This window comes from Bombyx mandarina, chromosome 17, assembly GCF_030267445.1.
Source record: "Bombyx mandarina strain Sakado chromosome 17, ASM3026744v2".
In the NCBI taxonomy this organism is placed as follows: Eukaryota; Metazoa; Arthropoda; class Insecta; order Lepidoptera; family Bombycidae; genus Bombyx; species Bombyx mandarina.
Genome location: NC_143223.1, coordinates 698,189 through 726,029, shown reverse-complemented (window position 1 = coordinate 726,029; position 27,841 = coordinate 698,189). Strand labels below are relative to the sequence as shown.

Sequence of the window (27,841 nt, the reverse complement as noted above, 5' to 3'; positions counted from 1 at the left end):
ATTGGAAAAATTGAAAAGGAATACTTGAAATCTTGATCTGGATTTTGAGTTTGCGACTGATCTGCAAAATAGTTCCGATAACAGCAAAACAGAATCCGAAACTGTACCAGACAGCGTTTGAAAAGAACTAATTTCCACAACTTTAGTTTCTAGTAACTTATAAAATTCCATTTATTTCTCTTACGTAAAGAATAATTAGCATTTTAAAAAGTAGCTAATAAATTTTTATTAAATATCATTAAACGACTTTAGACTTATTTTAAAAATCCGTTTCAGATTTCATTGCTAATGCCCTTTCATTTTACACGCACAAACGCGCGATTCTTTAAATATCACTACTACAACTAAGGCCAAACCTTCATCGTTAATCTGCACTTCTTTGGATATTTTTATGTCAGGCACTGTTACTGCTGTAGCTAACTCCTGTGTTGCCAAGATCCACACGGCCGGCCACACGAAGACTCAACGATGTGGTTCACGTGAGCCGAAGGGAAACTAATTAGTCTTGGATTCCGTCGCGAACACGAAGCTGAGGAATTTCGATTTTTGCCTCAACAAAGTGGGAAACATATATTTTTTTATTGCTTAGATTGGTGGACGAGCTCACAGCTCACCTGGTGTTAAGTGGTTACTGGAGCCCATAGACATCTACAACGTAATTGCGCCACCCACCTTGAGATATAAGTTCTAAGGTCTCAGTATAGTTACAACGGCTGCCGCACCCTTCAAACCGAAACCCATTACTGCTTCACGGCAGAAATAGATATTGTTTTCAAATATTAAATGGAGCTAGAGAAGGCGATCAGTTAAAAATCGGATAGTTGATCAAATATAATTTACCGAAATCTACTTTTTAAATTGTTATCGTCTGTGACCAGGCTTGTCCAAGAATGGGACGCTTTTGGTCGAAATATACGTCGTCAATAGAAACTTAGTTTGACTGTACTTTTAATACTAACAGTTTTAATCAGCAATTACTAAACGCTAGAACTTGAACTAAACAGTTAGATAGATGTACACAAGCCTTAATTATTACAACCAACCCATGTGGGTAGTTCATAATTTGACGTCCACAATACCAGACTTGCATTCCCAGTCACAAACGCCGGCCGCACATTTTGATTTAATCATAATTATTCGCTTAAAGAAAAATAAAACTTAAATGTAATTGTTACAATTATTCAAAGGTGATATTTGCAAACGTATAAAAGGAATTCGTGGTAAGTAATTTGTTTTATTGACAATTTTTTTATCGTTTATTAATTACCCTCTATTTAAATGAGTTTTAGTTGTCTGATTATTTATTCAGACAGTATAAAAGATTATTCTGTATAAAAGAATAACAAAATACAACAAAGCTTAACACAATAAAGTGACACGATTTTTTTCTTTTTTAAATCTTCTATATATAAAAATGAATTGCTGTCCGTTAGTCTCGCTAAAACTCGAGAACGGCTGGACCGATTTGGCTAATTTTGGTCTTAAATTATTTGTGGAAGTCCAGAGAAGGTTTAAAAGTTAGATAAATATGAAAATGCTCCGAATCAAATAAAAATAACAATTTTGTTTTTCCTTTGATGTCCCCCTCGTCGGACAGATTCCTTTTGTTTGTTTTAAGTTTATTTTATACCAAAGCTTAGGTCTTTTATTTATCGATTCATGCAGTACGTAGTCTGCCTGGTCAGCTAGTAATATCATAAAATTCTCAAAGACTACTATAATCTACTTATATAGTGTCTGAACAAGAAGAATTATTTTGTAAATATTGTTGTTACCGATTTGAATAGAAACAATGGCAAAATAGAATTAATTGTATTATTAGCACAGTTGGGACGAGCTCAGACGTCAGCGACCCCCAGCTAAGCTAAGCGATTTCAGCAGTTTTACTCGAATACCCTCGTATAATCTGCATTCGGTTTTATTTGAAAATATTGAAAATATTTTTTCATTTATACTTGTTAAGCTTAATTTCTTAGTGTTAGTTAGTTGTATTGTATGAATGTTACCTATGATTGAGGGATTATACATGTTATTTTTTTACATGTTATTTTATATAGTTATTTTTTTGGATGAACGAGTGGCGTAGCCCACTTAATGTAAAATTGTTATCCAAGTCCGTAATACAACACTAAGCGGTAAACAAAAATCGAACAAGTTTGCACGATTATCATTACCCCTTATTACAACTACTTACTGTATACTAACACTACGCGTCGGATCTAACCTACCTTACCAAAATATTTTAAAATTGTATTTCTATGTGTTACCAGTGATAAATAAAACATGTCAACATTAGAATATTTTATACTAGCGGTCCGCTCCGGCTCCGCTCGGCTATTTAACAAAAATTTCAACGATATTTGACGTTGTTTTATTTTTTTAAATAAAAGAACACTTATTGCGGCATAACTATAATAGTTAGACATATGCTGTCGCGACACTTTTTGTAAATAATAATGTGTTCTACAAAGTCGTAGTACATTATTTTATTCTATCATCAATAGTTTTCGCAGGGCAGCGATGTAAAAAATAATTTTAGGTAATTTTTTACCATCTTGGGTTACATTATTAGAGTTTTAGTAAGGATTCCTAATTTTTTCAAAAAAGATTATAGCCTATGTCATTCGGGAATAGTGTAGCTTCCAAACAGTGAAATAATTTTTCAAACCGGTTCATTAGTTTCGGAGCCTATTCAATACAAACAAACAAACAAATCGTTTCTCTTTATAATATTAGCATAGATAGAAGTATAGATTAGTATAGATACCCTACTTGTAAAACAGCCGAATTAGCCAGCATTGCAATTCCCATTAATACTACGAAGTAATTTTGTGTTTTGTTTTGGAGGGTTCTTCGCTCAATTCCCCTCAAGGTGGACAATGGGAATCATATTCAGACTCCGTGCACGTTGGCGAAGAGTTCAACTGCTTGTCATTATTTAAATCAAAGTTTTCACGTAGATAGCATATATATCATTGACCGACTGTCGCTAAGTAATTATCGTTCAAGGTGCGAGAGTTGACTGAACTCACCTTAGATAAGAAATTAATTAGGTTCATATATATTTTACCTGGCTGATATCAGACCGTACAGCGCGTTTTTCTTATCTTTGTGGTCGATGGCAGACGAGCTTTTGTAATTTATATCGTAGGCAAACGAGCTTGTAGCCCACCTGAAGGTAAGTGGTGACTGTCTACCACAAAGGACAGTCTAGAAGTGAACTGTATATCTACAAGGGTGGCTCTAGGTAATTAATGGGAATGAACCAGACTACGATGACGGGCGGTGTCATTGTTAAAATAAATGACGGAATTTACTTGAACAACTCTTTTGTTTGTTTTATACTGGCATGTTGAAGTCCTGAAGTTAGGACTATTACTGAGCTTTTAAGCGTGTAGGCAATGTTTGCAAGGAAACGCACCTAATGTTGCTCATGACCAATTTCCAAGATGAAGGACTAACATCGTATAAGCAAGAAAAAACAATTTAATCTTTCATTCGAGGTGGGCACCGGGAACCACGTCTGTGGGCTCTGGCGGGCAACGTAACTGCCCATCATGGCTACTCAAATATTATTCTTGGGCTGGGGGTGGAATCTCCTCAGTAGAAACTAGAATCCTCTTTATTATTTTTAAGGAAGATTAAAATGTGTCTATTTTGAGCACACTCACTATCGTTTCGATTACATCAAGTGGCTTAGAGACAAGGCCAAGTCGATATCTTCGATATTCTGTACTGTAAATCTATCTATCTATATATATAAAAATAAATTGCTGTTCGTTAGTCTCGCTAAAACTCCATAACGGCTGGATCGATTTGGCTAATTTTGGTTTTGAATTATTTGTGGAAGTCCAGAGAAGATTTAAAAAGTAGATAAATATGAAAATGCTCGGAATTAAATAAAAATAACGATTTTGTTTTTCCTTTGATGTGTCCCCCGTCGGACGGATTCCTTTTCTTTATTTTAAATTTATTTTATACAAAAATTTAGGTCGTTTATTTATCGATTGGGGCACTACGAAGTCTGCCGGGTCAGCTAGTACTTAATGTTTTTGTTTACAGAAATGGTTTGCGGGTTGAGTTCGTGTCTCGGGAGCGGCGCGGCCGGCGGCCTGTTCTCATCCGCCGTTCAGTTCTTCGCGGCGACGCAGTGCCTGGTCGGGGAAACTTGGCCAAAAGATTCTGTGCTGCAAAGTAATTAGTTGCTTTCGGGACTTTGTTTAAGTAGAATTTAATTTTAAGATTAAAGTTAGAATGCTTTTGAAAATTTTCTTTAACCTTATGCCTTGTACGGGACCTGCAATCGCAATTCACTAATCTGCTTACATAACACACCGTCCGTGTACACCGTCGTCAAATGTTCCACCAGTCCTTCTGACTGCAAAGCTTGTGTTTAATTGTTATCCATTTATTTGCTTATAGCAGATACATACTCGTGGTAGATCTCCGTAGAACGGATAAATTTAAGCCCTCTATATTCAAATAAGACTAATTCTGAAATAGTTTTTTTTTAATTGTACCTCTATTATCTTAATACGCTCCTTACACAAACTATGTTATTTATAAACTACTAGCTGACCCAGCAGACTTCGTAGTGCCTCAATCGTTAAATGAAATACCTAAACTTTTGTTTGAAAAAAACTTAAAAAAAAAACAAAAAGAATCCGTCCGATCAGGGACACATCAAAGGAAAAACAAAATTGTTTGTTTTTATATAATTCCGATAATTTTCATATTTTTTACCTTTTAAGCCTTCTCTGGACTTCCACGAATAATTCAAGACAAAAATTAGCTAAATCGGTCCAGCCGTTCGCGAGTTTTAGCTAGACTAACGAGCAGCAATTTATTTTTATATATATAGATAACTATAATAAGCCCGTAGAAATTAACGTAATGCGTGTAACATTACTAGAGAATATGGAGAAACTAACAATATGGTGCGTTCCCAGATGGCTCTAGATACGACTTCATCATCGTGGGTGCCGGTACCGCTGGCTCTGCGCTCGCCGCCAGACTCTCCGAGGTGGCCAACTTCAGCGTACTACTACTGGAGGCGGGCGGAGATCCACCGATAGAGGCTATTGTTAGTATAAAACAGACGAGAACTAAACTCAAACTCTTCCGTCCCATTTTCTCTTCTGTTACCTTGAGCAGTGTTAATATCGCCACAGTGTTCCGCAGTGCTCTAGCCCATTTAAGATTTTAAAGTTGTCGTGCCCTAAAGGATATTAAGCCTGGTGAATTCGCATCAAGCGATACGACTGAATCGAAATACGTACTTAATGTTCACGAATGACATTCACGGTGAAGGAGTAACATCGTGTTTTAAAATTCAAACCGACAAAAATTATAATTTGCGTAATTTCTGGTGTCAGGGCGTCTTGTGAGTCCGCATGGGGGGTGTAAAACCACTCATTTCTGCCGTAAAGCAGAAATGCTTTCCGGTTTGAAGGGTGGTGCTGCCGTTGTACTGTAAAACTAAGACTTGAACTCATGTCTCTAGGTGGATGGCGCCATTAACGTTCTTGATGTTATAGGCTCAGCTTAACGCCAGATGGGTGGTGGGTGATATCGTCTAGCCATCTAAGCAATAAAAAAAATTGACAATTGTGTTAGTGAGATATAATGACTTGACTGTGCTCATTAAAAATAGTGATGATTTACAATCAGGTTGGTTGTAGATTAAGGCATTTTGTTGAACAAAAAAAGCAAGCTTTACAAGCGAATTTCATTTTGTTCAGATACCAGCGTTCAGAGAAACTCTAAAAGCAAGTTCGGTCGATTGGAATTTTACCAGCGTGGAAAACAATAATACAAGCCAAGCCCTAAAAAGAGGAATAGAGCAACAACCTCGAGGGAAGATGCTGGGTGGAAGCGGCTCCCTGAATCACATGGTCTATGCCAGGGGTTTTCCTTCAGACTACCACGAATGGGCCTCAATCGCCGGAGAAACTTGGAACTGGACCAACGTGCTCAAATATTTCATGAAAACCGAGCACATGACGGCCACGAACATTATTAACAATCCAGAATTAATGGTATACCACGGTCGAGGAGGTGCTATAGAAGTCTCTGGAACGAATGAAGTTATGTTCTCCATTAAGAAATTTCTACAGGCATTCGAGGAGCTAGGTTTCAAGACAGTTCCTGATATGACTTACCCAAACTCGATCGGAGCAGGATGTTTTTCGCACACTATCAGAAATGGTGAGCGGGACAGTTCTCTGAGGGCTCTCCTTAACAACGCGAATAGTACAAGCCTACACATATTGAAGGATGCCTTTGTAACGAAGATTATTATCGATAACGAAACTGCAATCGGTATTGAGGCGGTAAAAGACGACAAAACGTTTTTATTTTACGCTGATCGTGAAGTCATTTTATCAGCCGGAACATTTAATACCCCGAAGTTGCTGATGCTCTCTGGCGTTGGTCCCTCAGAGCACTTGAGATCGTTAGGAATCGATGTGGTTGCAGATTTGCCGGTTGGGAGCAATCTCCACGACCACGCGATGGTATTGGCGTTTCTTGTCGCCGATAACGGGACATGCGTGTCGGATGAGGCAGAGAATTCAATGGAAGCAATAAAATATCTTTACGACAGAACTGGTTTTCTTGCCAAGGCCGACAACATGGCCGCGTATTTGCCATTCTCTAGCTCTGAGCCCACCGTACCTGAGTTTGCTCTGTACCCGACTTGTATACCACAGTTCTCGCCGTTTCGCAGCGGGTGTCTGACTTTGGGCCTGAACGAAGATTTATGCACGGAATTACACAATCTAAATCAGGAATATGAACTGGTTACAATTGCTGTTGTCCTGCTGAAACCCAAATCCAGGGGTAAAGTGGAATTGAATTCCATAAATCCATTCGACGATCCTCTAATATATGCCGGTACTTTTTCAGAAGAACAAGATCTGGATCATTTCCCTCGGTTAATCAAAATGGCTTGGTCTATTGCTGATACGAATTACTTTAGAAGCAAAAATGCACGAGTGATAAAACCTTGGGTTGAAGCTTGCAGTAATTTAACAGAGAGTGCGTGGATTAAATGTATGTCAAGGGCGATGGTGACATCCGCTTGGCATTCCGTGGGTACTGCCGCTATGGGCACTGTAGTAGATGGTGACCTGAAGGTGTTAGGTATTAATGGCTTACGAGTTGTGGACGCGAGTGTAATGCCAAAAATAATTAGAGGGAACACAAATGCACCGGTTGTGATGATCGCGGAAATAGCAGCCGACCTCATTAAAGATCATTACTCTGTTAGTCGAACAGGGACAAATTTAAACAATATGACAATCGGTAATTTAACTGCCAGTAACATGCCAAATATAAGTCAACCAAATATTAATTTAGCAGATGTTATTGAAAACAATGATGTGGTAAATTCTAGCCTGATAGAAGTTGAGATAACAAATGTAGAACTTATCACTACTACTGATAGGCTGTCAGACATAGATGATACTGTCAATGTCGCATGAGGTGATGTAACAAACGTAGATTTGAACGAAGACAAGAAAATAACTATATTTTTATAGTGAGTAAATTTAAGTGATAGTTTAGATATTGCGACTGAAGTAATGGAGAAGTTGTAAACAATTGAAAAAAATGTTGGAGACATTGAAAATTTGACACGTTTTTGACAAGACCACTTTTGATGAACTCGTCAATTTCAAAAGTTGATAAGTAAAATTGTTGTTATTTAATTAGGTAATTAATTAAAATAATGATCGTGCTACAGAATATTATAGTTTTTAAGAATATTTTTATAACAACATTGAGCTTTCGATTTTGTAAATAATTAATAATATTATTATAAATAATGTATATTTTAGCTGAGTTTTTCTTTAATAGAAAATTATTAGAATTTTATTATTATAAAATAAGTAAATGACTGTTAGACTGAATAAAAGTTTAAGATAATTAAGTTTTTTTTTGTAGCGACCTCTGAACTAATTGGTCTAAAATAACGCGACACAGCTCGACCTAATACGGGGCAACAGACTGTGTCTGAGTTACAAGAGATATGGTTGGGAGTCCAGCTATGTCCATCGTACTCACCAGACCTTGCGCTGACAGACTCGTTCAAAGCTTGGACAACTTCTTGGCAGGGAAAATATTCAATACTCGAGAGGCAGTACAAAATGCTTTTGAAGAGTTTGTTGGCTACCGCAGACCTGACTTCTTCAAGAAAGACATTGAAATGTTACCACTGCGCTGGCACAGATGTAACGATATCACAGGTGCTTATTTTGAATTTAAATAAAAAATATTATTTAAAAAAAATCATCTCTTTCTGTATACTAAATAACAATTTCATAGGTACAGACCTAATTAAAGATAAAGATTACAAAAGTTTCTTTTGAATGGCACCAACGAAAATTCTAGGAATGTTGTCTAAGTACAACAAATTGTAGTTAGTTTTTTTTGTTTTTGTTTTCCTAACATAAGCTGTGCACTGTCAATAAGGCCCGTAGAAACAGAATAGGTAAATTAAATGAAGTAGGTAGCCGACGGAGATTAATATAGACACTTTACATTTACTGGTGGTAGGACCTCTTGTGAGTCCGCACGGGAAGGCACCACCACCCTTCCTATGTCTGCCGTGAAGCAATAATGCGCTTCGGTTTGAAGGGTGGGGCAGCTGTTGCAACTTACTGAGACCTTATAACACATATCTGAAGGTGGTGGCATTTACGATGAAGTCGTCGTGGCCTGAGAGATAAAACGTCCGGTGCATTCGTGTTGAGCGATGCACCGGTGTTCGAATCCCAGGCGGGTACCAATTTTTCTAATGAATTACGTACTCAACAAATGTTCACGATTGACTTCCACGGTGAAGGAATAACATCGTATAATAAAGGTGAAACCCACAAAATTATAATTTGCGTAATTACTGGTGGTAGGACCTCTTGTGAGTCCGCGCGGGTAGGTACTACCGCCCTGCCTATTCCTGCCGTGAAGCAGTAATGCGTTTCGGTTTGAAGGGTGGGGCAGCCGTTGTAACCATACTGAGATCTTAGAACTCATATCTCAAGGTGGGTGGCGCATTTACGTTGTAGATGTCCATGGGCTCCAGTAACCACTTAACACCAGGTGGGCTGTGAGCTCGTACACCCATATTAGCAATAAAAAAAAGATGTCTATGGGCTCCGGTAACCACCTAATACCAGGTGGGCTGTCAGCTCGTCCACCCAGCAATGCAATAAATAAATAATAAAAAATTGGTATAGAGAACACCCAATCTACTCCCATTGACAGCTCAATGTAATTGTTGACCGCCTAGTGACACGAGGTGAAAGTGTCTATTGCATTACGTTGCTTGCTGGTTGTCAGGGGAATTAGCACTGATCACAGTCCACGGCTAGTTACCGAAGCTTACAGGCATAACAAAGCAAATGCCTTGATACAATATGTCGATGCATTACTTCTATTGCAATAATAGCTAGCCAGAACGGACGACGCACGGGTTCGAGCTGCAAATTCATATAGAATACGTCGAAAAATAAAATAACATTTAATAAAAGATAATTGCGTCATACTCATTATCACATTTTATTGAACATCCCTAGTGTATACATTAATATAATGTATTGTATGTAGTGTATAATGTTGTGTATAATATGTAGTTTAAAATCAACTTTATAAATAACTAGCGGCCCGCTCCGGCTCCGCTCGGGTCTTTAACAAAAATTTCAACGGTATTTGACGTTATTTTATTTTTTTAAATAAAAGAACACTTATTGCGGCATAACTATAATAGTCGACTATTCTAGTTATGCCGTAATAAGTGTTCTTTGCTGTCGCGACACTTTTTATAATTAGTAATGTGTTTTACAAATTAGTAGTACATTATTTTATTCATCAACAATAGTTTTCGCAGGGCACGCGATGTAAAGAATATATTAGGTAATTTTTTTACACCTGGGTTACATTATTGGAGTTTTAGTAAGGATCCCTAATTTTTTCAAAAAAGTTTATAGCCTATGTCACTCGGGAATAGTGTAGCTTATAAACAGTGAAAGAAATCAAATCGGTTCAGTAGTTTCAGAGCCTATTCCAAACAAATAAACAATTAATCTTTCCTCTTTATAATATTAGTATAGATAATTATAGAGGTGCACGTTGATACGAACCGTTTATTACAGAGCATGATTAGTAAAAGGAACTTGATATGTTTAAATTTCACCCCTTCTATGGCGAACAAAACACCGGTTGTTTAATACGACACAATCGCGACGTACATAATCGTAACGTAATACCGTACATTAGACAGCAAGGTACGTGACCTGTACAATCATTTGTTTAATACGAAACATATTGAGGGGTGACAGACTTTTACAGGTTAAAGCGACATTTTTGCAACTTTATAGGAGTGCCATTTCAAGATAATTTGGAAAAAAATACATAACAAAATAACTTCTTCAGGTATTTAAATGGAGTGAACTTAATTGAAGTTCAATTAAAAATTAAAAATATTTTAAAAAAAATACGCTTTTATAGAAAATCCAACTAAAAAATAGTAAGTAAATTTTAATAAATTTGAATTAAAAATAGTGTAAGAAAAAATATTTTATTGTAAAAAAAAAAGCGTGGGGTCATGGTATTAGTAGTTATAAATATTTTATGAACAGATATGAATAGAAGGGTTATTTTGATAATATCCTAAAAAGCACACGCTTTTTTACAATAAAGTATTTTTTTCTTACACTATTTTTAATTCAATTTTATTAAAATTTATTTTCTATTTTTTAGTTGGATTTTCTTCAAAAGCGTATTTTTTTTGTTTTTTTAAACTATTATATATTATTAATTTTCTATTTGAATTTAAATTTCTTCAATATATTTTTTTAAATATTGAATTGTCATCGGTCCTTAATGAGTATGCCAAATTTCGAGTTAATCCGACGTTTTGAAGGGGGTCAAAATCGTGTTCAAAGATTCCGTTACATACTAACATACATACGTCTGAAGTTAATAAAAGCGTATTAACATCGAAAGAGAGTATTGTTATATTGTTGATACTGATACCAAATAAAGCGGACGTTTAATTACAAAGATAAATGTCGCGCATTAAGTGAAATGTAGCATAAACCAAAGAAGCTTTCACCCCTCGATATTATTATTGAGTTGTTAATAACAGCGCCCAAAAAACGTGGTGGTAGCGTCTTTGTTTTTGGTACCGTTCTCGCGTTTTAATGTTATTCATTTTAAACTCGGAACAAAGTTACGGAATCACAAATAAATAAAAGATAAATCATTAGAGATTTCCTAATGAGGGTTACAATTCCACACCTAAAAGGATAAAAAGCGCCTCCTCAAATTTGTTTGAAGAGATCTTTTTCGTGAGCTACAATGACGCAATGTAAATACGTGTTCTTTTAAAAAAAAACTGTTTGTATAAATTTAACGAGACCATAATTCAGAGTTAATTATGCATAATCAGGGATAAAAGTTACCAATTTCTATTTTTAGGTACCTAGTTAAGGAATTACTGTGAAATCATCGTTTGCAGTATTGCTATTAAAATGCTAACAGGAGTAGGAAAATTGACAAAACAACTTTTTAAAACAAGTAGAAAAAAATATTGCTTACCCACGAGTATTCTTTAAAAAATATTTGAAATGCAATAGTAGACCAGTAAGTTTCAATTGCAACTGTTACACATTCCCTGCCGCTACTATGAACAGTTTTAATTCATCCATCCATGTCGATATAATCCTGAGTCGTATCAAATATCAACAATTTCAAGTTTGGTAATCGATATTGTTTAGACATCAAAATATTTTGGTGTTCAATAAAACTATAGGCCAGACTTCCTAAGCGAACGGTAATTAGCACATGTCGATCAGCTGTATTTTTGTCTACTCCCATCTTCGTTCGAAAATATTTACATACTTTATGAGCAGTTTTTTTATGAAATAAAATTCTTGGCTATTTGTCTTAGCCACCTTTTCTTAGTAGGCAGACTAGCGTACTGCCTACCTGAAGGTGCCACCAGTTACCGTCGCCCATGGACTTCAGCAATGCCAGGGGCAGAGGCAAGCCGCTGCCTACAGAAATTACCTTTTGTCTTCCATTTGATTTCTGGGACTCACCGTCTATTATACGGCATAGATGCCGTCGTTCTCATAAAGTAGAAACCTCAATTATAATCATAACCTTCACAACGAAGCACTAAATTGCTTAGCAGCAGAAACAAGCAGTACGGTGGTCATCATCACCATTATTTCCTATTACCCTCTGCTGGGGTGTAGGGCTCGAATCAAATTTTTCCATTTATTTATTTATTTATTTATACTTTATGCACAAAACAAAACTTGTACACAGGCGGACTTAATGCCATGGGCATTCTCTTCCAGTCGACCATAGGGTGGTGCAGAGATAATGCATGGTAGGTGCATTGACAAAAGAATAACAAACACAACAACAAAACAAAAAAAAAAAAAGAACAAACTCAAAACAAAAATCTTCCTTAAAATAACATCTCAGTATTATACATTTACATTTACATCGGTCTTGGGCAGTCTGTTCCAGCTCCTCCCACGTCATTCCCAAGACCCCTAGCTCCTGCTCCACCGAGCGACGCCAAGTTGTTCTGGGGCGGCCTCTTCCTTTTTCCAGACACTTTCCAGGTCAGTGCTCTCTTTGATAGGTGGGTATCTGGCTTCCTCAATATGTGACCAATCCAATGCCATTTCCGCGTAAGGATCTCCTTCTCGATTGGTGTCTGCTTGATCCTTGATCCTCCACAGCTCTTTGTTAATGATCATCTCAGGCCAAAAGAGTAGGTACGGTGGTGGGTTCAAAAGTAACAACGTAAGATATGCCCTACCATGTCTTGTGATTTTGTATGGTAACGTCTTGTTTAATTGGAGCTTAGATGACACATTTAGACGTGCACCGTAGATAACGGTCCAACCTACTGTTGTTTGTTCTCTTAGGCTGCAACTTTGTTGTAAATTTCCATTAAAACAAGCAAGTTTACAGCAAGGTGGTCTTACGATCCACAAGTAAACTTTTTTATTTTTATTGCTTAGATTGCTGGACGAGCTCACAGACCACCTGGTGTCAAGTGGTTACTGGAGCCCATAGAAATTTACAACGTAAATGCGCCACCCACCTTGAGATATAAGTTCTAAGTCTCACTATAGTTACAACGGCTGCCCCAACCTTCATACCGAAACGCATTGCTGCTTCACGGCAGAAATAGGCAGGGTGGTGGTATATGTAACATGTGGTGGCCACCGGCGTCAACCGTGTGCAGACTCACAAGAGGTCCTACCACCAGTAATTACGCAAATTATAAATTTACGGGTTTGATTTAAACTTTAAACCTTAAAAAGAACGTAAATAAAACCGTTACTTCAGTGCATTCAGCTATAGTCGTTATAAATATACGAAATATTGTGACGTGCAATGAACATCGAAGGATTCATCTAAATAATTAATTTTTGAATTGAATAAAAAATTCAGTTTATCAACATATCCACTAATAAAACATTACATAGATTATATACGGTACATTGATGTGGATTGTGGTATTTATTATTATAAACGGACTTCAAATAAAACGTATGAACAACCTTTTATTCTTAAATAAGTTTGTCGTCCTCTCAGAAGTAAACCATAACCTGAAATTAAATGCACTCCAATGAATCTTTGAGAATTTGATTCGAGGTAACTTCCTTGTTTAAAACTTCCCAAGTTAGAAACTTCTAACCAAATATTAAACATATACTTAATAATTTTTAAAATGATTGAGTTCTTTTGGATTATAGTAAATAGTAGTGTAATATTAAAATTATTATACTGGAAATATTGGGCCGCTTGCGATTTAAAACGTTTACTGCTGCCTAAATCGATACGGTGTCTAATAAATAACATGTTTATGATTAAAAAAAGTGACTCGTCTGCTAATCGAATTTTAGAAAACTAGGGTACTAAAATGTTTAAAATGTTTTCTAAAATACATTTTGGCAAATCAGGTTTTTTTTTTGATGACATACTATAGGGTACAGGGTGTGGTGAATGGTTTTATTGCACACAGCACTAGCAACGGGAGTCATCCCTAAGAAAAAAGACAGGCTGTCGGATTGAAGGATAAAATGGCAAAATTGTGTTCTACGTTTTTAAAAGGTTCAAAGATAAAAACCTAAATGATTGTTAATGTATACGATTTTAAGGTGCGTGTGGAATAAACAAGTGCTTCCTATACTGCAGTTTGAGTTCAATCCGCAACGACGACAGTTGACAACATATTTCCTAAAAGGGTACACAGTGTGAAATGTAAAGTTTTTTTTTTTTTTTTATGTTTCGGTTTTATTTATTTATGTTGCCTTTCTACAATCTACGGTTAATTTTAGAACGTTGAAAACATTGTGATTTTTCCGTGAACTTTGTTCGAACGATAACTAGCGGTTGCAGCAGCAAAACTATTGCGATATTCGGTTGTGTTGTGGTATTGTTGAACAAAACCACTGCACTCGTGGTGTGGTTGTGTCTTACGAGTTTCTCAATAGCGAGGTCGCTAGTTGCGAAGTAGGAAACGTACTCGTACCTCGATATTTTGAATTTCGAAGTCGTCGTGGCCTAAAGGATAAGACGTTCGGTGCATTCGTTGTTGAGCGATGCATCCGTGTTCGAATCCCGCAGGCGGGTACCAATTTTTCTAATGAAATACGTGCTTTACAAACATCGTGTAATAAAAATCAAACCCGCACATTATAATTTGCGTAATTACTGGTGGTAGAACCTTCTTGTGAGTACGTACGGGTAGGTACCACCGCACCGCCGATTTCTGCCGTGAAGAAGTAATGCGTTTCGGTTTGAAGGGTGGGGCAGCCGTTGTAACTATACTTAGAACTTATATCTCAAGGTGGGTGGCGCATTTACGTTATAGATGTCTATGGGCTCCAGTAACCACTTAACACCAGGTGGGCTGTGAGCTCGTCCAACCATCTAAACAATAAAAAAAAAACTGGCGGGAACAGTGTGTTTAGTGCGAGTGCGAGGGCTTTGGAATGAGTTCCCCTCCACGGTGTTTCCCGAGCGATACGACATGTCCTTCGTTAAACGAGGCTTGTGGAGAGCATTTAACGGTAGGCAGCGGCTTGGCTCTGCCCCTAGCATTGCTGAAGTCCATGGGCGACGGTAACCATTCACCCACCATCAGGTGGGCCGTATACTCGTATGCCTGCCTCCTCCTTGCGTCGATAATCCTCTATGCTGAGGGTCGTGGCCTCCTCTGGTCTATGCTATACCTGCAAGGACGATAAAATAAAATAAAGAGGTTTTCAACTTCTCGATCGCGTAAAAGTTAAGTCAAGTTTGTATGGAGTTGAAACAGCTTCGTTTCGTTTGCCGCTAGGGGCGCTGTTCCAACTCCATACAAATTTGAAACGAGCACTAAGCACACAGGCCACGCTCCGATTGTATCCGTTGCAATTGAGACCTCTTATAGTCATACATTGCGGCATATGTATGGCCTTCGGTAACCGCTTCACGCTACGAATGAGTTATGCGCTATGAACTCTTTCATCTAGTGCAACGGAATGATGAAAAATATGTATTTAAAAAAATCTAGTTGATACATAAGTATAAGTTGGATACGACATCAGACAATTTTATTGTTTATTTGTCCCACTAACGGATAGTTTCATAAAAATAAATCATTATGTCAGCTAAAAATAAAGTTTATGTTAAACTGATGACATACATACAAACTCTTGGCGGACGGACAATAAATATCCATAATTTGAAATACTTTTTTTTAAGGGATTTTATGACCTAGTAACTAAGACCTTTAGGTCAAGTCTTATTTTAATTTATATTCTTATTTTTATGAAAAATGACAATATGGAGTGAAATGAAAAGAAGATAATTAATTTGAAACTGTGAAAATCAACTGAGATGAAGTGAAATGAGATGATATGGGATAAAATATAATCTCAGTAAAATGGTGATTATTTAATGAGAGTTTTTCAGAAGGCTTTTTTTAGGGTCTCGAGAAGCTACGTCCAGCAGCTGTTTCATTTTCCCACATTTTTGCACTTTCACAGATATTAAACGGTTAATAAACCACCGTTATTACACATTTAAACTTGCAGAAACACTAAATAGGCAAAATAAAACAAATCACACAATTTAACTCCTCGCGTTCCCGCCAAAAAGTCATTTGAAATACCATATTTATAATTTCCTTTTACAGTGTCCGGTTGGTTATTGATAAGAAAGCAAATTACAGGTTATTTACTTCTAGCATGTGACTGACAGTCCGCGTGGAGTGACATCTATGTTACGCACGTCGCGTCGCGTCGCGGCGTCGATGAACTAGTGCACAGTCGTGGCAGTAGGTTTAATGCGTGACGACATCTAATTCCTTACGTCTAAGTAGGGCAGATATAAATTTGTATTGTATTTGCTTAGGATCAATCACAGATGTACATGATGATTGAATATCGCTACTTATAAGTATTATCGGTTACTTATGGAACCGAGAAGACTTTTGCGCGAAAGTAAGATGTGGGTTTTAATAAAATATACTGAAAATCATGTCATTATAATAGTAGTTAACGACAAATCTAAAATAATGGAAAAGTTTGATTAAAAATGGGAATCCATCTTTCGATCAACTATGCCCCTCCGAAAGAACCGCAAAGCTAATTAAGTTAAAGTTAAGCTAAGAAGATGAAATTTCAAATGTGTTTACTACAATATATTTAGACTGGAAAGGTATGTCCGTTGTGTCGGAGACAGGCTGGTTTCCGCAACGGAGAGTCGGCCGCGCTTTCACCTGCGCGTGCTCAGATGTGCGCTGTGTACGATCTAAAGATGTATTGGAATTTGTACATTCAATACAATACACATAGCCGAGAACGGCCTCCTTCATATTACGCATTTTACTCATTTCCTCTATCTCATTTTACTGGTGGTAGGACCTCTTGTGAGCCCGCACGGGTAGGCATCACCACTCTGCCTATTTCTGCCGTAAAGCAGTAATGCGTTTCGGTTTGAAGGGTGGGGCAGCCGTTGTAACCTGAGACCTTAGAACTTATATCTCAAGGTGGGTGGCGGCATTTACGTTGTAGATGTCTATGGGCTCCAGCAACCACTTAATCACCTGGTGGGCTATGAGCTCGTCCACCCATCTAAGCAATAAAAAAACCCAAAAAAATCGCAGTTACCGGAGCTTATGGACATCAATAGTTATGACCCTTAATTTTATAATTGTCCCACTCTTTAAAGCCATTACGTGTGACTGCGTCAGTACAGAAACAGGTAAATAGTACATCTACCAATGGTAGTTCGCAGCTCCCTCTATCACCAGCACATAATGGCTATGCTTTGTTAAAGACCAGAAGCACCCTTAAGTAAAGTTCTTGTACCTTTCTAACTACAAAAAAACTGACCTCTTCATTAGCCAGTCCCGACCTTGTGAATTCTGTTATTAGACGTCACTTTAACAGATCATCAATAAATAGTGTTCTCAAGAACTGGTCGAGATGATCCTTCAGCTCCGCAATCATATCGCACCTTCTGTTATCAGAACAGAGTACTTCCATACTATATGGGACAGCTACGTTCGTACACAGTACGTTTCCATAGATCTTTTCTGTCACGGACCATCCGGCTCCGGAATGTGTCCAACCCTCTACGGTGTTTCCCGAGAGCTACGCCATGACCTTCCTCAACCGAGGTTTGCGGATAGTCCTAAGTAGTAGGTAACGATTTAGCTGTGACCCTGGCATTGCTGACGGGACTATCTTTTTTTTTTATTGCTTAGATGTGTGGACTAGCTCACAGCCCACCTGGTGTTAAGTGGTTACTGGATCCCATAGACATCTACAACGTAGACGCGCCACCCACCTTGAGATATAAGTTCTAAGTTCTCAGTATAGTTACAACGGCTGCCCCACCCTTCAAACCAAAACGTATTACTGCTTCACGGCTGAAACAGGCAGGGTGGTGGTACCTACCCGCGCGGACTCACAAGTGGTCCTACCACCAGTATTTCTACAAAAGCAATAGAGAAATTGTCATCGCCAAACAGTTGTTTAACCGAATCGGAGTGCAGGGAGTGTATCCAAGCTCGCTTGAGACCGTACGTCAGTAGCAGCACGAGTGGCGAGCCTCAGAAGAGCAGTGGTCGGTCCCCACTTCGCCAGTGTGTGTTGGACCGCGCTCCGAGCCGATTGTCTCAATGACGCGATGCCCGACAACGAGACCACGGACGACTACAGCGCGAGGCCCACGGCGACCGTCTCCAGCCTCGACTCAACGGAACTTTTAATATGCAAATCGCCTCAAGACGAAATAAAAAAACCCAAAAAAACAGTAAAAGAAAGTGTGTCTTCGAAGAGCGTGGAAGCGGGCAGTGGTGTGCATAGTGGCAGGAAGCTAGTTGTGTTTCTGGGATTGGGGCAGGTCGTGCTAGGTGCTTTGCTAGTTGGTGCTGGAGCCTTCGCCGTTGTGAAGGGCGCCGCTCTGTCCAGGGTAGGAGCCGGACTGTGGGCGGGATGCGTGGCAGTCGTCTCAGGAGTTGTGGGAGTACTCGCCGGCATCAACGATTGCTATGGATTGCATGTCTCAAAGAGCGGGTGAGTTACAAATGAAAACTATTTTGAAAATGCTTGCATTAGATTATTGAAGCATCTCCGACAAGTCACAAGCCTCGCTAGATTTAGTGATTAAACTGATTCGTAAAGAAAAGTTAAATATTAATTACGTATCAATATTAAAAAGTGCTTCTTCTCAAGAATATTGTATTTGACCTGTTGTTATTGTAAAACCTATGAGTGTCGCTCTTTCGGCACCGATGCTATGGTAGAATATTCTTTGACATTCAGGCAATTTGCTATGTCTGTTGATTAAATACGTTTCGTCTCTTAAACAATCGTTTTCGTCTAAAAAATGAGATAATCATTTAATAAAAACTACTTTTGTGTTTTAATCTAGTGTTTTCTTTATTATCATTTTGTTATGGTATTTCGGACGATTGTGCAGTTTCCCTGGTCATGGACGACAATAAAAAACGCAAGATTGAACCGTAAAAGTAATATTAATTATGTCTACAACTAACAAGTACAGAAGAAAACTTAATATAATAAACACTACTATTGAAGTTAGTAGTTATCTACGTTAATGTCTTTCCGCGCATTTAATATAAAATAAAACAAATATCCCAGAAAATACAAAAGATGAATGTGGTTTAGTCAATAACTAATATAATTAACTATGTTATTGACTAAACCACATTCATCTTTTGTATTTTCTGGGATATTTATTATATTTTATATTAAATCAGTCGCCCTCAGATTCTATAACTTATTGTTAGATGATATGATAGAGATGACAGTACGCTATTAATTTATCTTTCGTAAAAACATAACGAAAATTAGCTACTTAAAAAAATTACAATTACAACAACACACAAAAGAAATTATTTTTATTTTACTTCCTGCTAGATTAAATACAATCGATTTTAAAGAGCACCTTTAAAAATAATAATATGTATTCAAAATCACTCAGCTTTTTAGGTTATATCTCAAGAAATACCTTTTAAGTAGAACTGTGAATTAAGTAAGAAAGATAAACATAGTTAGGTTACAAGTGTTACGCGGTGAGCGGTTTTGTAGTTTTAAAAAAAACTTTATTTTAATATACACTGAATTTATTTTTCCTTTACAAAAATCTGATGTTACACGGACAGAGTTACGATGTTATAAGTTTGAAGTTTGATGACGAACTTTTTAGTTTCAAGGAGAAAGAGAATTTATACATGAATAGTATTTACTAAACAATTAGTAAATGAGTCATTTAGACTATGAACCGTATTGGTAAACATATTTAGAATCCGTAAGGACACAATTAGTAAATGACGGAATTTTACCAATGTGAAAGGAATACAATATTAACTAATGTTCTAATTCCAAACGAATATCTGATGTAAAGTAAACAATATACATATGATTTAGTAACATGAGGAAATAAGTATGTTATATAGTAACAATGATTTAGAACTTAAGAACTGAGAGTTAGAGTACATTATGTGTTTATGAGAATTGATATATGACTTAGGTACTAGTGTGAGGGGCATAACATAACACCTCCCCCCTTAAAACAAAGGTTGAGCGTTGGTGCTCGAACTTTGAGAATTTTCTGGATTTTCTGGATTTTCTGGATTTTCGATGTCATCTTCGTCGTCGGAGATGCATGATGTAGGATGACCTATATTGGCCATTGGAATTGAAATTTGTGTATTTCTTCTTCTTGAAGAATTATCAAAGCAATTGTTGAAAATCTGGATACATCCGCTATTTGACCTTCTTCGGGTCGCAAATGAACATGGAAAATTCTTGAAGACTTTGTATAAGATGTATGTAAGCATTGTGATTCCGATCGAGAAATAGATCCATGAAAAACTTGATTCATGTTTCTTCATGAAATTTTGTGATTTGGTTTTCTTGATTTCCTCTGAATATTTGTCAATATGGTGTTTGATTTGTTGTAATGAGTCCAACGGGATCTCATTGATTGGAATTGGAATTAGATGTGGTATTTCAACATTTTTTAATTCATGGAAACAATCGTCAGTTGTTATATCCGGTGTGACGATTGGATATGTGATGTTTTCATTTGATGATTTAAATGCTGTAAGCGTGCTGTAGCCAGTATGGAGCTTGCAAGATGCTGGCAGCGTTATGATTCCTGATCCATAGAGTTTGTGGTTCGACACTTCACCATTACATTGAAGTACACATTGAGTTTCTGTGCTTAATACGTAGAGCCATTTATCACTTTCTAACTGCTGAAACGTTGCTATTTCCGCAGGAAATGATGTGACAGTGCATGATTTAGGAATTGATTTTGATTTTGCTAGCAGGACTTCAAGTTCACATATTGGTCTTGAAGTAGATTCATAGACGACCATATTTTTGCATAACCGTTGTCTCGATGCGAAATTGTTGCAGTTTTCCAACGAACTTGTAGAAACATACTTTTCTTGATTTTGATTAGTGGCTAAGAATATATGCTCTGGTAGGATGGTGGAGTGATATGAGGAATTATGATGTTGTACAGGGATTGAATAAATATGATATAATTTAAAATTATCGTTTGTAACTAAGGGAAATTCTAAGATGTATACGAGGCGATTTGAGTAAACATAAGCTGATAAGGTAGAAGAATCTAATAAGGTATGAATATTATCTAATGTTACGGATGTGACTAAGCGTTTATTTGTTCTAACATGATTTGACAATAGAAGCTCTTCGTAGAGACGCTTGAGAGAAATTATCGATGGGTGAACAGTATTTGATTTAGCAAAAAGAATACTAGTTAGACAATCGTTTATATCGTTTTCTAAGTTAGTTACTAATTCTAGAATTTGCAGGGAAATTGTGGAAATTTCTTCACTTATTTTAATATCGAATACAGTATTCTTTGTAGTGTTAATATACTCGTTTAGACGATTAATATTTTCATTGATAATTTGTTCGTCGTATGTGATTTTGAATATAGATTCATTAAAGTTTTTAATTGTAGAAGATGTAATTTGTAATTGTTTTTGCATTAGATTCATTACATCTAATTCTCGTTTTTCTAAAGAATTGATGCATTCGTTATAATGTTCAGCATCCTGTGCGTCAGGTGTACCGATTAACCATTTAAGAACAGAGCTAAGGCCATCAAACAATTCTCGTTTAACACGTAAATTTTTGCCTAAGTAAATAAATGTTTAATTCCAAGAGTCTGTTTTTGATTTTATTCAAATTAATTTTAAGATATGATTTTGTTTAGAATGTTGAATAAATTTGTAAATTTTGTAAATAAGGAGGTAAATAAACATTTTAAATATCGAAGAAATAATAAAACTAATAAAAGGATTTGAGTTTGATTGTATAAACTATTTGTATATTGGATGGCTGTACATTGGCCTATCCTGTAAGAAATATTACTAACTTAAAAATAGAATATGAAATATAGTAGATTATAATTTTAACGTAAATTTTAAATTTTTAAAATATTAGAATTTAGGATGAATTATCGTTTATTAGAATAAGGTCTAAGACGATTTGAGTGAACTAATTGGGTTTTTCCACCCTTTTTAATTAGGAAATTTTCATTGAAGCCAACACGAACTATTTCGTATGGGCCTTCCCATTTAGAATCTAGATTGTTAGGATTAGGAACTTTTAGCATAACTTTATAACCTATTTTATATTCTACAGAATTCTTAATTTGATTGTCATAGCGTTCTTTCGCTTTTTCTTTCATCTTTTCTAGATTTTGTAAAGCAGTTTCTCTAGAGACCTTTAAACGTTCGTTTAAGTCTTTTAAATAATCGCAAGCTGTGTAATCAGAGATTGGTTTTAGCGAGTAGAACGGACGAGGCTTAAAACCAAATAAGAGTTCGTGAGGAGTATAACCCGTGGAAGAGTTAACTGAGGTATTATGACATAAAATAGCGAGAGGGATGATTTGATCCCAATTTTTATGACGACGATTGCAATACATGCGTATATGATCTCGAAGAGTCGCATGGAATCGTTCGAGAGCGCCATTTGTTTGAGGATGATATGCTGTATTGAATGTATGATTACATCCGAGAAATTTTGTTAATTGCTTAAGAACGTTATTGGTAAATTCGGTACCTTGATCCGAATGAAAACGCTTTGGAACACCGAAGTGTTGGCAGAAATGTAAGATTTGTTTAGCAATAGTGACTGCTTCTTTGTCAGGAATAGGATATGCTTGAACAAATCTTGTGAGATCGTCTTGCAACGTTATGACATATTTATTATTATTATCACTAATTTCTGAGTATGAGACTAAATCCATTGATATACGCTCAAATGGTTCAGTAGATTGAGAGGTTATGACCATAGGTGCTTTAAAAGACTTACGTTGAATTTTATTTCGTTGGCAAACGACGCATGATTCTATGTATTCTTTAATGTCGTTTGTCATTCCTTTCCAGAAATATTCATCACGAATTTTTCTAGTTGTTTCTAGGATTCCACGATGTCCTGATAGAGGTTCATCGTGATAGGTTTTGAGAATATTAGGAATTTCTTCGGGCTTAGGATAAGATATTTTATTTTCACAAATTATAATTTTACAATTGTATGATTCAGCGATGTATGAAGATATATAAAGTTGTTCGTTGATTTCTAGTTTACACGTATTATCATTTTTAAGATCTGGAACGTACAATGTATCAATTTCATGTTTTTGGAGACATGAGAGAAGAGATTTAAAATAACTTTCAGAATCCCAAGGATCGAAGTGTCTGGGTCTAGTGCATGTAAAGAATAAATTTTGATTATGATTTGAATTTAACAAATGTACTTCGTATAGAGATTTTTGATTTTCTAAAAATGATTCAGTTTGTGAACATAAACTGATAGCTTCATGAAATAGATTATTTTGTGAAGGAGGTTCACATGACATAGGAATAAATATATTTTTGTGCTTAACAGCTAACAATTGATCTGGAGACATTTTAGTAAAAGAAGTATTTATATTGGTACGATCTAAGGATTTGTAATGTTCAAAATTTATTTGTAGATAATCGTCTTGATCATCTTGACTTAAATCTATTACGTTAGAGTTCATAATAGCTGGACGAGACAGAACGTCCGCATTAGTATTCATTTTTCCTGCTTTATAAACTATCTCGTACTCGTATTCTTCGAGCTTGAGACGCCATCTTACGAGACGACTGCCTGGATCTTTGATTGAAAATAACCACGTCAGAGGTTTGTGGTCAGTAACGATTTTGAATCTTCTTCCGAAGAGATAAGGTCTGAAATGCTTAACTGCCCACACTATGGCAAGCAACTCTCTTTCGATAGTTGAATAATTAGACTCGGCTTTATTTAAAGTACGTGAGGCATACGCGATTGGCAAATCTTTGCCAATATCTCCCTGTGAGAGGATAGCACCAATAGCATGTAACGATGCATCGGTAGTTAGTACGAAATCTTTGTTGAAATCGGGATATTGAAGAATTGGAGTCATTGTTAAAATTTCTTTACATTTATCGAATGCCGACTGTTGATCTTTACTCCATATAAATGGAACATCTTTCTTGAGTAAGCTCGTTAAAGGTTTAGTGATTTTGCTAAAGTTAGGTATAAATCTACGATAGTATCCTGCGAGACCTAGGAATGATTTTATATCTTTACACGATTTAGGAATAGGAAAATTTTTAACTGCTGAAACCTTTTCAGGATTTGGTTTCACGCCTTGATTTGTGATGATGTGACCTAGATAGGCAACTTCTTTGCGCATAAATTCACACTTGTCGGGTTGAATTTTGAGACCATATTTACGGAGTCGCTCTAAGACTTCAGTTAGTTTTTGTTCATGTTCCTGAAGACTAGAAGCAAAAACGACTATATCATCTAAGTACACGAAACAACGCTCTCCCTGCAATCCGTACAGAACGCTATCCATAGCGCGTTGGAAAGTAGCTGGAGCATTTTTGAGTCCAAAGGGCATTCTTAAAAATTCATAGTGACCATAAGGAGTACTGAATGCTGTCTTAGGAATATCCTTTTCATCAAGTTCAATTTGGTGAAAACCTGATGCTAAATCTAGGGTAGTAAAATAAATAGAATGACCTAACTTGTCTAGGATATCGGTGATGTTTGGCAAAGGGTAACTATCTCCAATAGTGATTTCGTTTAATTTCCTGTAGTCTATAACTACACGCCATTTCTGTTTACCAGAAGCGTCAGACTTTTTAGGGACAACCCAAATGGGGCTGCTCCATGGAGATGAACTAGGTTGAATAATTTTTTGGTCTAGCATTTTTTCAACTTGAGATTTTACCTCTTTTTGATGAACAAAAGGAAACCTATACGTTTTGGTATTAATCGGAATGTCAGAAGTAGTAGGAATTGAATGTTTTGTATTGTTACTAAAAGACAGAGGTTCGTCTTCTAAATAAAAGATATCTGAAAATTTTGAAATAATTTTGTCTAGAGAATTTAGTTCTTCGTTATTTAAATGGTCAGTTCTCACGAGTTGACGAACTTTATCTCGTTTATCGTGGACACCATTATTTAATGAGTTTGTAAAGTTTATTTGTGAATTAGCATTATTTGAGTTATTAATTAATGATAACGATTTAGTTTCTACTAATGGTAATGATGTGATCGTCTTATCACGGTCGCTTGAGTTGACACAAGTTATGAGGAATCTTCCATTGGAAACTGAGATAAGTGCATTCGGTATGGTCAACTCTTTGTCTAGGGATTGTTTTTCGACGAACGCGTTACCATTACATATGTCTTTTGTAAGACAAGCGATCACCGTTTCAGATCGCTTTCCTAGAACTTGTTTACAATCCGACGGTGACTCATCTTTATCACCGAGAGTTGTTAACTTGTAATTTTTGTCTTTAAGACGCATGGTCTTAGATTGAACATAAATGGTAGCATTGAATTTGTTCATAAAATCGTTACCTAAAATACCATCTACACTGATATTTAAGTTAGCAACGTGAAATTTGAATTTTGATAGATTATCGAGGGACAGTTGTGCTGTACCAAAACTACGAATGGTAGAGTTAGTTCCAGATATTCCCACAATAGACACGATGTTCGATTCATCTAGAGGGGCTGTACCTATTTTGTTTCTATTAATAACAGAAATAGCAGCGCCTGTGTCGATAAGAAGGGTTACTGGTTGTCCTTCGATGTGAAACTTACAATAAAGTAGATTTTCTGGTGGTACATTGAATGATGATATTTTGTAAGTTTCTATATTAGATTGTTTTTCAGAGCTAGAAGTCGATTTTGACTGTGAATTCAAATTAATGATTTCGTTAGATTTAGGATTCGATTTAGAATTAGATTTAGTTTTTGATTTAGAGTTAGATTTAGTTTTTGATTTAGAATTAGAATTTGATTTTCGTTTAGAACTCGATTTAGAATTTGATTTTGTGATTTTGTCAAGAGGTTCTGATGATTTTTGAGTTGAAAAAGCTTTAGGGCTTACAAAGATCTCGAAGTCACTGTCTTCGGTTTGAGTCGCAACGTCACTAAGTTGTCTCCGATAGACTGCTGAACTATGTGAGTTACTGTTCTCGAACTGAGGGGTGAAAATAGCTGTTTGTTCCCGATGAACTGAATTAACAACATTATTTTCTGTGACCTGAATTTGATTTTTATAGTTTAAAGCTTTTTGCTTATTGTGTTTGTTAGATTGATTTAGAATGTCGTTAGATCTAATATTGGGCTTTAAATATTCGCGGTTTCCGAAGCAGTGCCCGTGAGCTCGGCCGCCTGCGAGTTTAAATTATTAATTTTGATTGAGTTGCGATCATGTTTATTTCTTTGATTATATTGTCTCTTACGACATTCTTGAATTAAATGACCAGGCTTCTTGCAATAGTTACATGATTTTAAGGGAGTTGAAGCATTATGGTTGCCAGAGTTTGGTTGTGGAGTTCGAATATGTCTGGATTGACCATGATTTTGATATGGAACTGTGCTAGGGTTCATATTAAAAAGTTTTTGTCTAGCACTGTTCATATTTCGAATTTTCTCTTCCTGTATAGCAAAATTTCCGGCGTCAGTTAGATTGTTGAAATCTCTGGTTCTAAGCATTACGCCTATGTCAGAGTTTAAGCCGTTAATAAAAACATTGAGAGCTGTTTCCTCAGCAGTAATTTTACGTCCTTCTAGGGTGTTATCGTTATATTCGATACACAGTTTTTCTATTATTTTACTTCGACAAAGATTCACGCGAAGAAAATATTCAGTAACAGTTTCTTTTGATTGTTGGAACATGGATTGTAGTTCTAACATAAGATGTCCTAACGTTTTAGTTTGAGAGAACTTTTGTATTAGGAAGCATTTTAAGTCAGACCACGTTGAAAACTGTTTGGCATGAACGTCTGATGAACTTGGCCCAGTGATTTTATTCAACGCGTATATTAAAAGAACCATTTGTTGTTGAACAGAAGCTAAACTAAACGCGGAGTCGCACGATCTGATAAATCGATACACTTGGCTAGGAGATGATGTATTAAATTCTGGAATTAATTGTAAGAGTGTAGCAATTGTAATTTCTAGAGCCATGTTTTTGTTTTCTGCGCTAAACATTTGAATGGCTTGATTTAAGAAAATATATGATTTAAGAAATAATGAAAAAAAAAAAAAATTCTACCAAAAGTCGCGAATTTGATTTGAGTTATGATAATTTAAGATTTAAGATGATTAAAGATTTAAGATTTGATTTAAGATTTTGTTCAATATATATGATTTAGGACAAAGATTTAGGATTGTGTAACAGATTAAGGATTAAGGATGAATTCAGAGCATATAAAAACCACTTACCACAGTACAATAAAAATTAGATTCTGCATGTGGGCTCTCGTCTGTTCGGCGAAGTTATTTCAAAAGCCTTCAGCTACCGTGCTTGATTCACGTCGTCTTGCGGTTGCTGGCTGCTGCTGGGCGATGTGTGTCCCGTAGTTGCTGCTGCTGCTGTTGCTTGGCGATGTGAGTCCCGTCGCGATGCGGTGATGCACGTTAAAACCTCGTCTTGGCGATATTTCTATGCGGAATCCTACCGACTGCGCCAAATTTGTTACGCGGTGAGCGGTTTTGTAGTTTTAAAAAAAACTTTATTTTAATATACACTGAATTTATTTTTCCTTTACAAAAATCTGATGTTACACGGACAGAGTTACGATGTTATAAGTTTGAAGTTTGATGACGAACTTTTTAGTTTCAAGGAGAAAGAGAATTTATACATGAATAGTATTTACTAAACAATTAGTAAATGAGTCATTTAGACTATGAACCGTATTGGTAAACAT

General features: G+C 36.4%; 4 protein-coding genes across 5 annotated transcripts in view; 2 read left to right on the top strand and 2 right to left on the bottom strand.

The window, feature by feature from the left end:
* The first annotated feature begins 1,048 nt into the window (after positions 1–1,048).
* LOC114244664 (ecdysone oxidase) lies at positions 1,049–7,727 on the top strand. Of its 2 annotated transcripts, XM_028176549.2 has the most exons (4): positions 1,049–1,220; positions 4,063–4,194; positions 4,950–5,083; positions 5,742–7,727. In XM_028176549.2, the coding sequence occupies exons 2-4, from the start codon at positions 4,065–4,067 to the stop codon at positions 7,482–7,484; spliced, it is 2,007 nt and encodes a 668-aa protein (XP_028032350.2). In that variant the 5' UTR covers positions 1,049–1,220; positions 4,063–4,064; the 3' UTR covers positions 7,485–7,727. The 2 variants fall into 2 exon arrangements, with proteins under 2 accessions (XP_028032350.2, XP_089590506.1); XM_089734380.1 differs by lacking the exon at positions 4,063–4,194 and having other exon boundaries at positions 1,074–1,220.
* A 10,433-nt stretch (positions 7,728–18,160) lies between these two features.
* LOC114244610 (uncharacterized) overlaps positions 18,161–27,841 on the top strand; it is a 73,743-nt gene continuing 64,062 nt past the window's right edge. Inside the window, exon 1 of the mRNA XM_028176488.2 lies at positions 18,161–18,602. Coding sequence (XP_028032289.2) covers positions 18,214–18,602 — 389 coding nt within the window. The 5' untranslated portion in view covers positions 18,161–18,213. The remainder of the gene's footprint in view (positions 18,603–27,841) is intronic.
* Positions 19,654–21,754, bottom strand: LOC149501065 (uncharacterized). Its single transcript, XM_089734061.1, has one exon. The coding sequence runs from the start codon at positions 21,584–21,586 to the stop codon at positions 20,120–20,122; it is 1,467 nt and encodes a 488-aa protein (XP_089590187.1). The 5' UTR covers positions 21,587–21,754; the 3' UTR covers positions 19,654–20,119.
* LOC149501064 (uncharacterized) lies at positions 25,984–27,122 on the bottom strand. Its single transcript, XM_089734063.1, has one exon. The coding sequence runs from the start codon at positions 27,120–27,122 to the stop codon at positions 26,256–26,258; it is 867 nt and encodes a 288-aa protein (XP_089590189.1). The 3' UTR covers positions 25,984–26,255.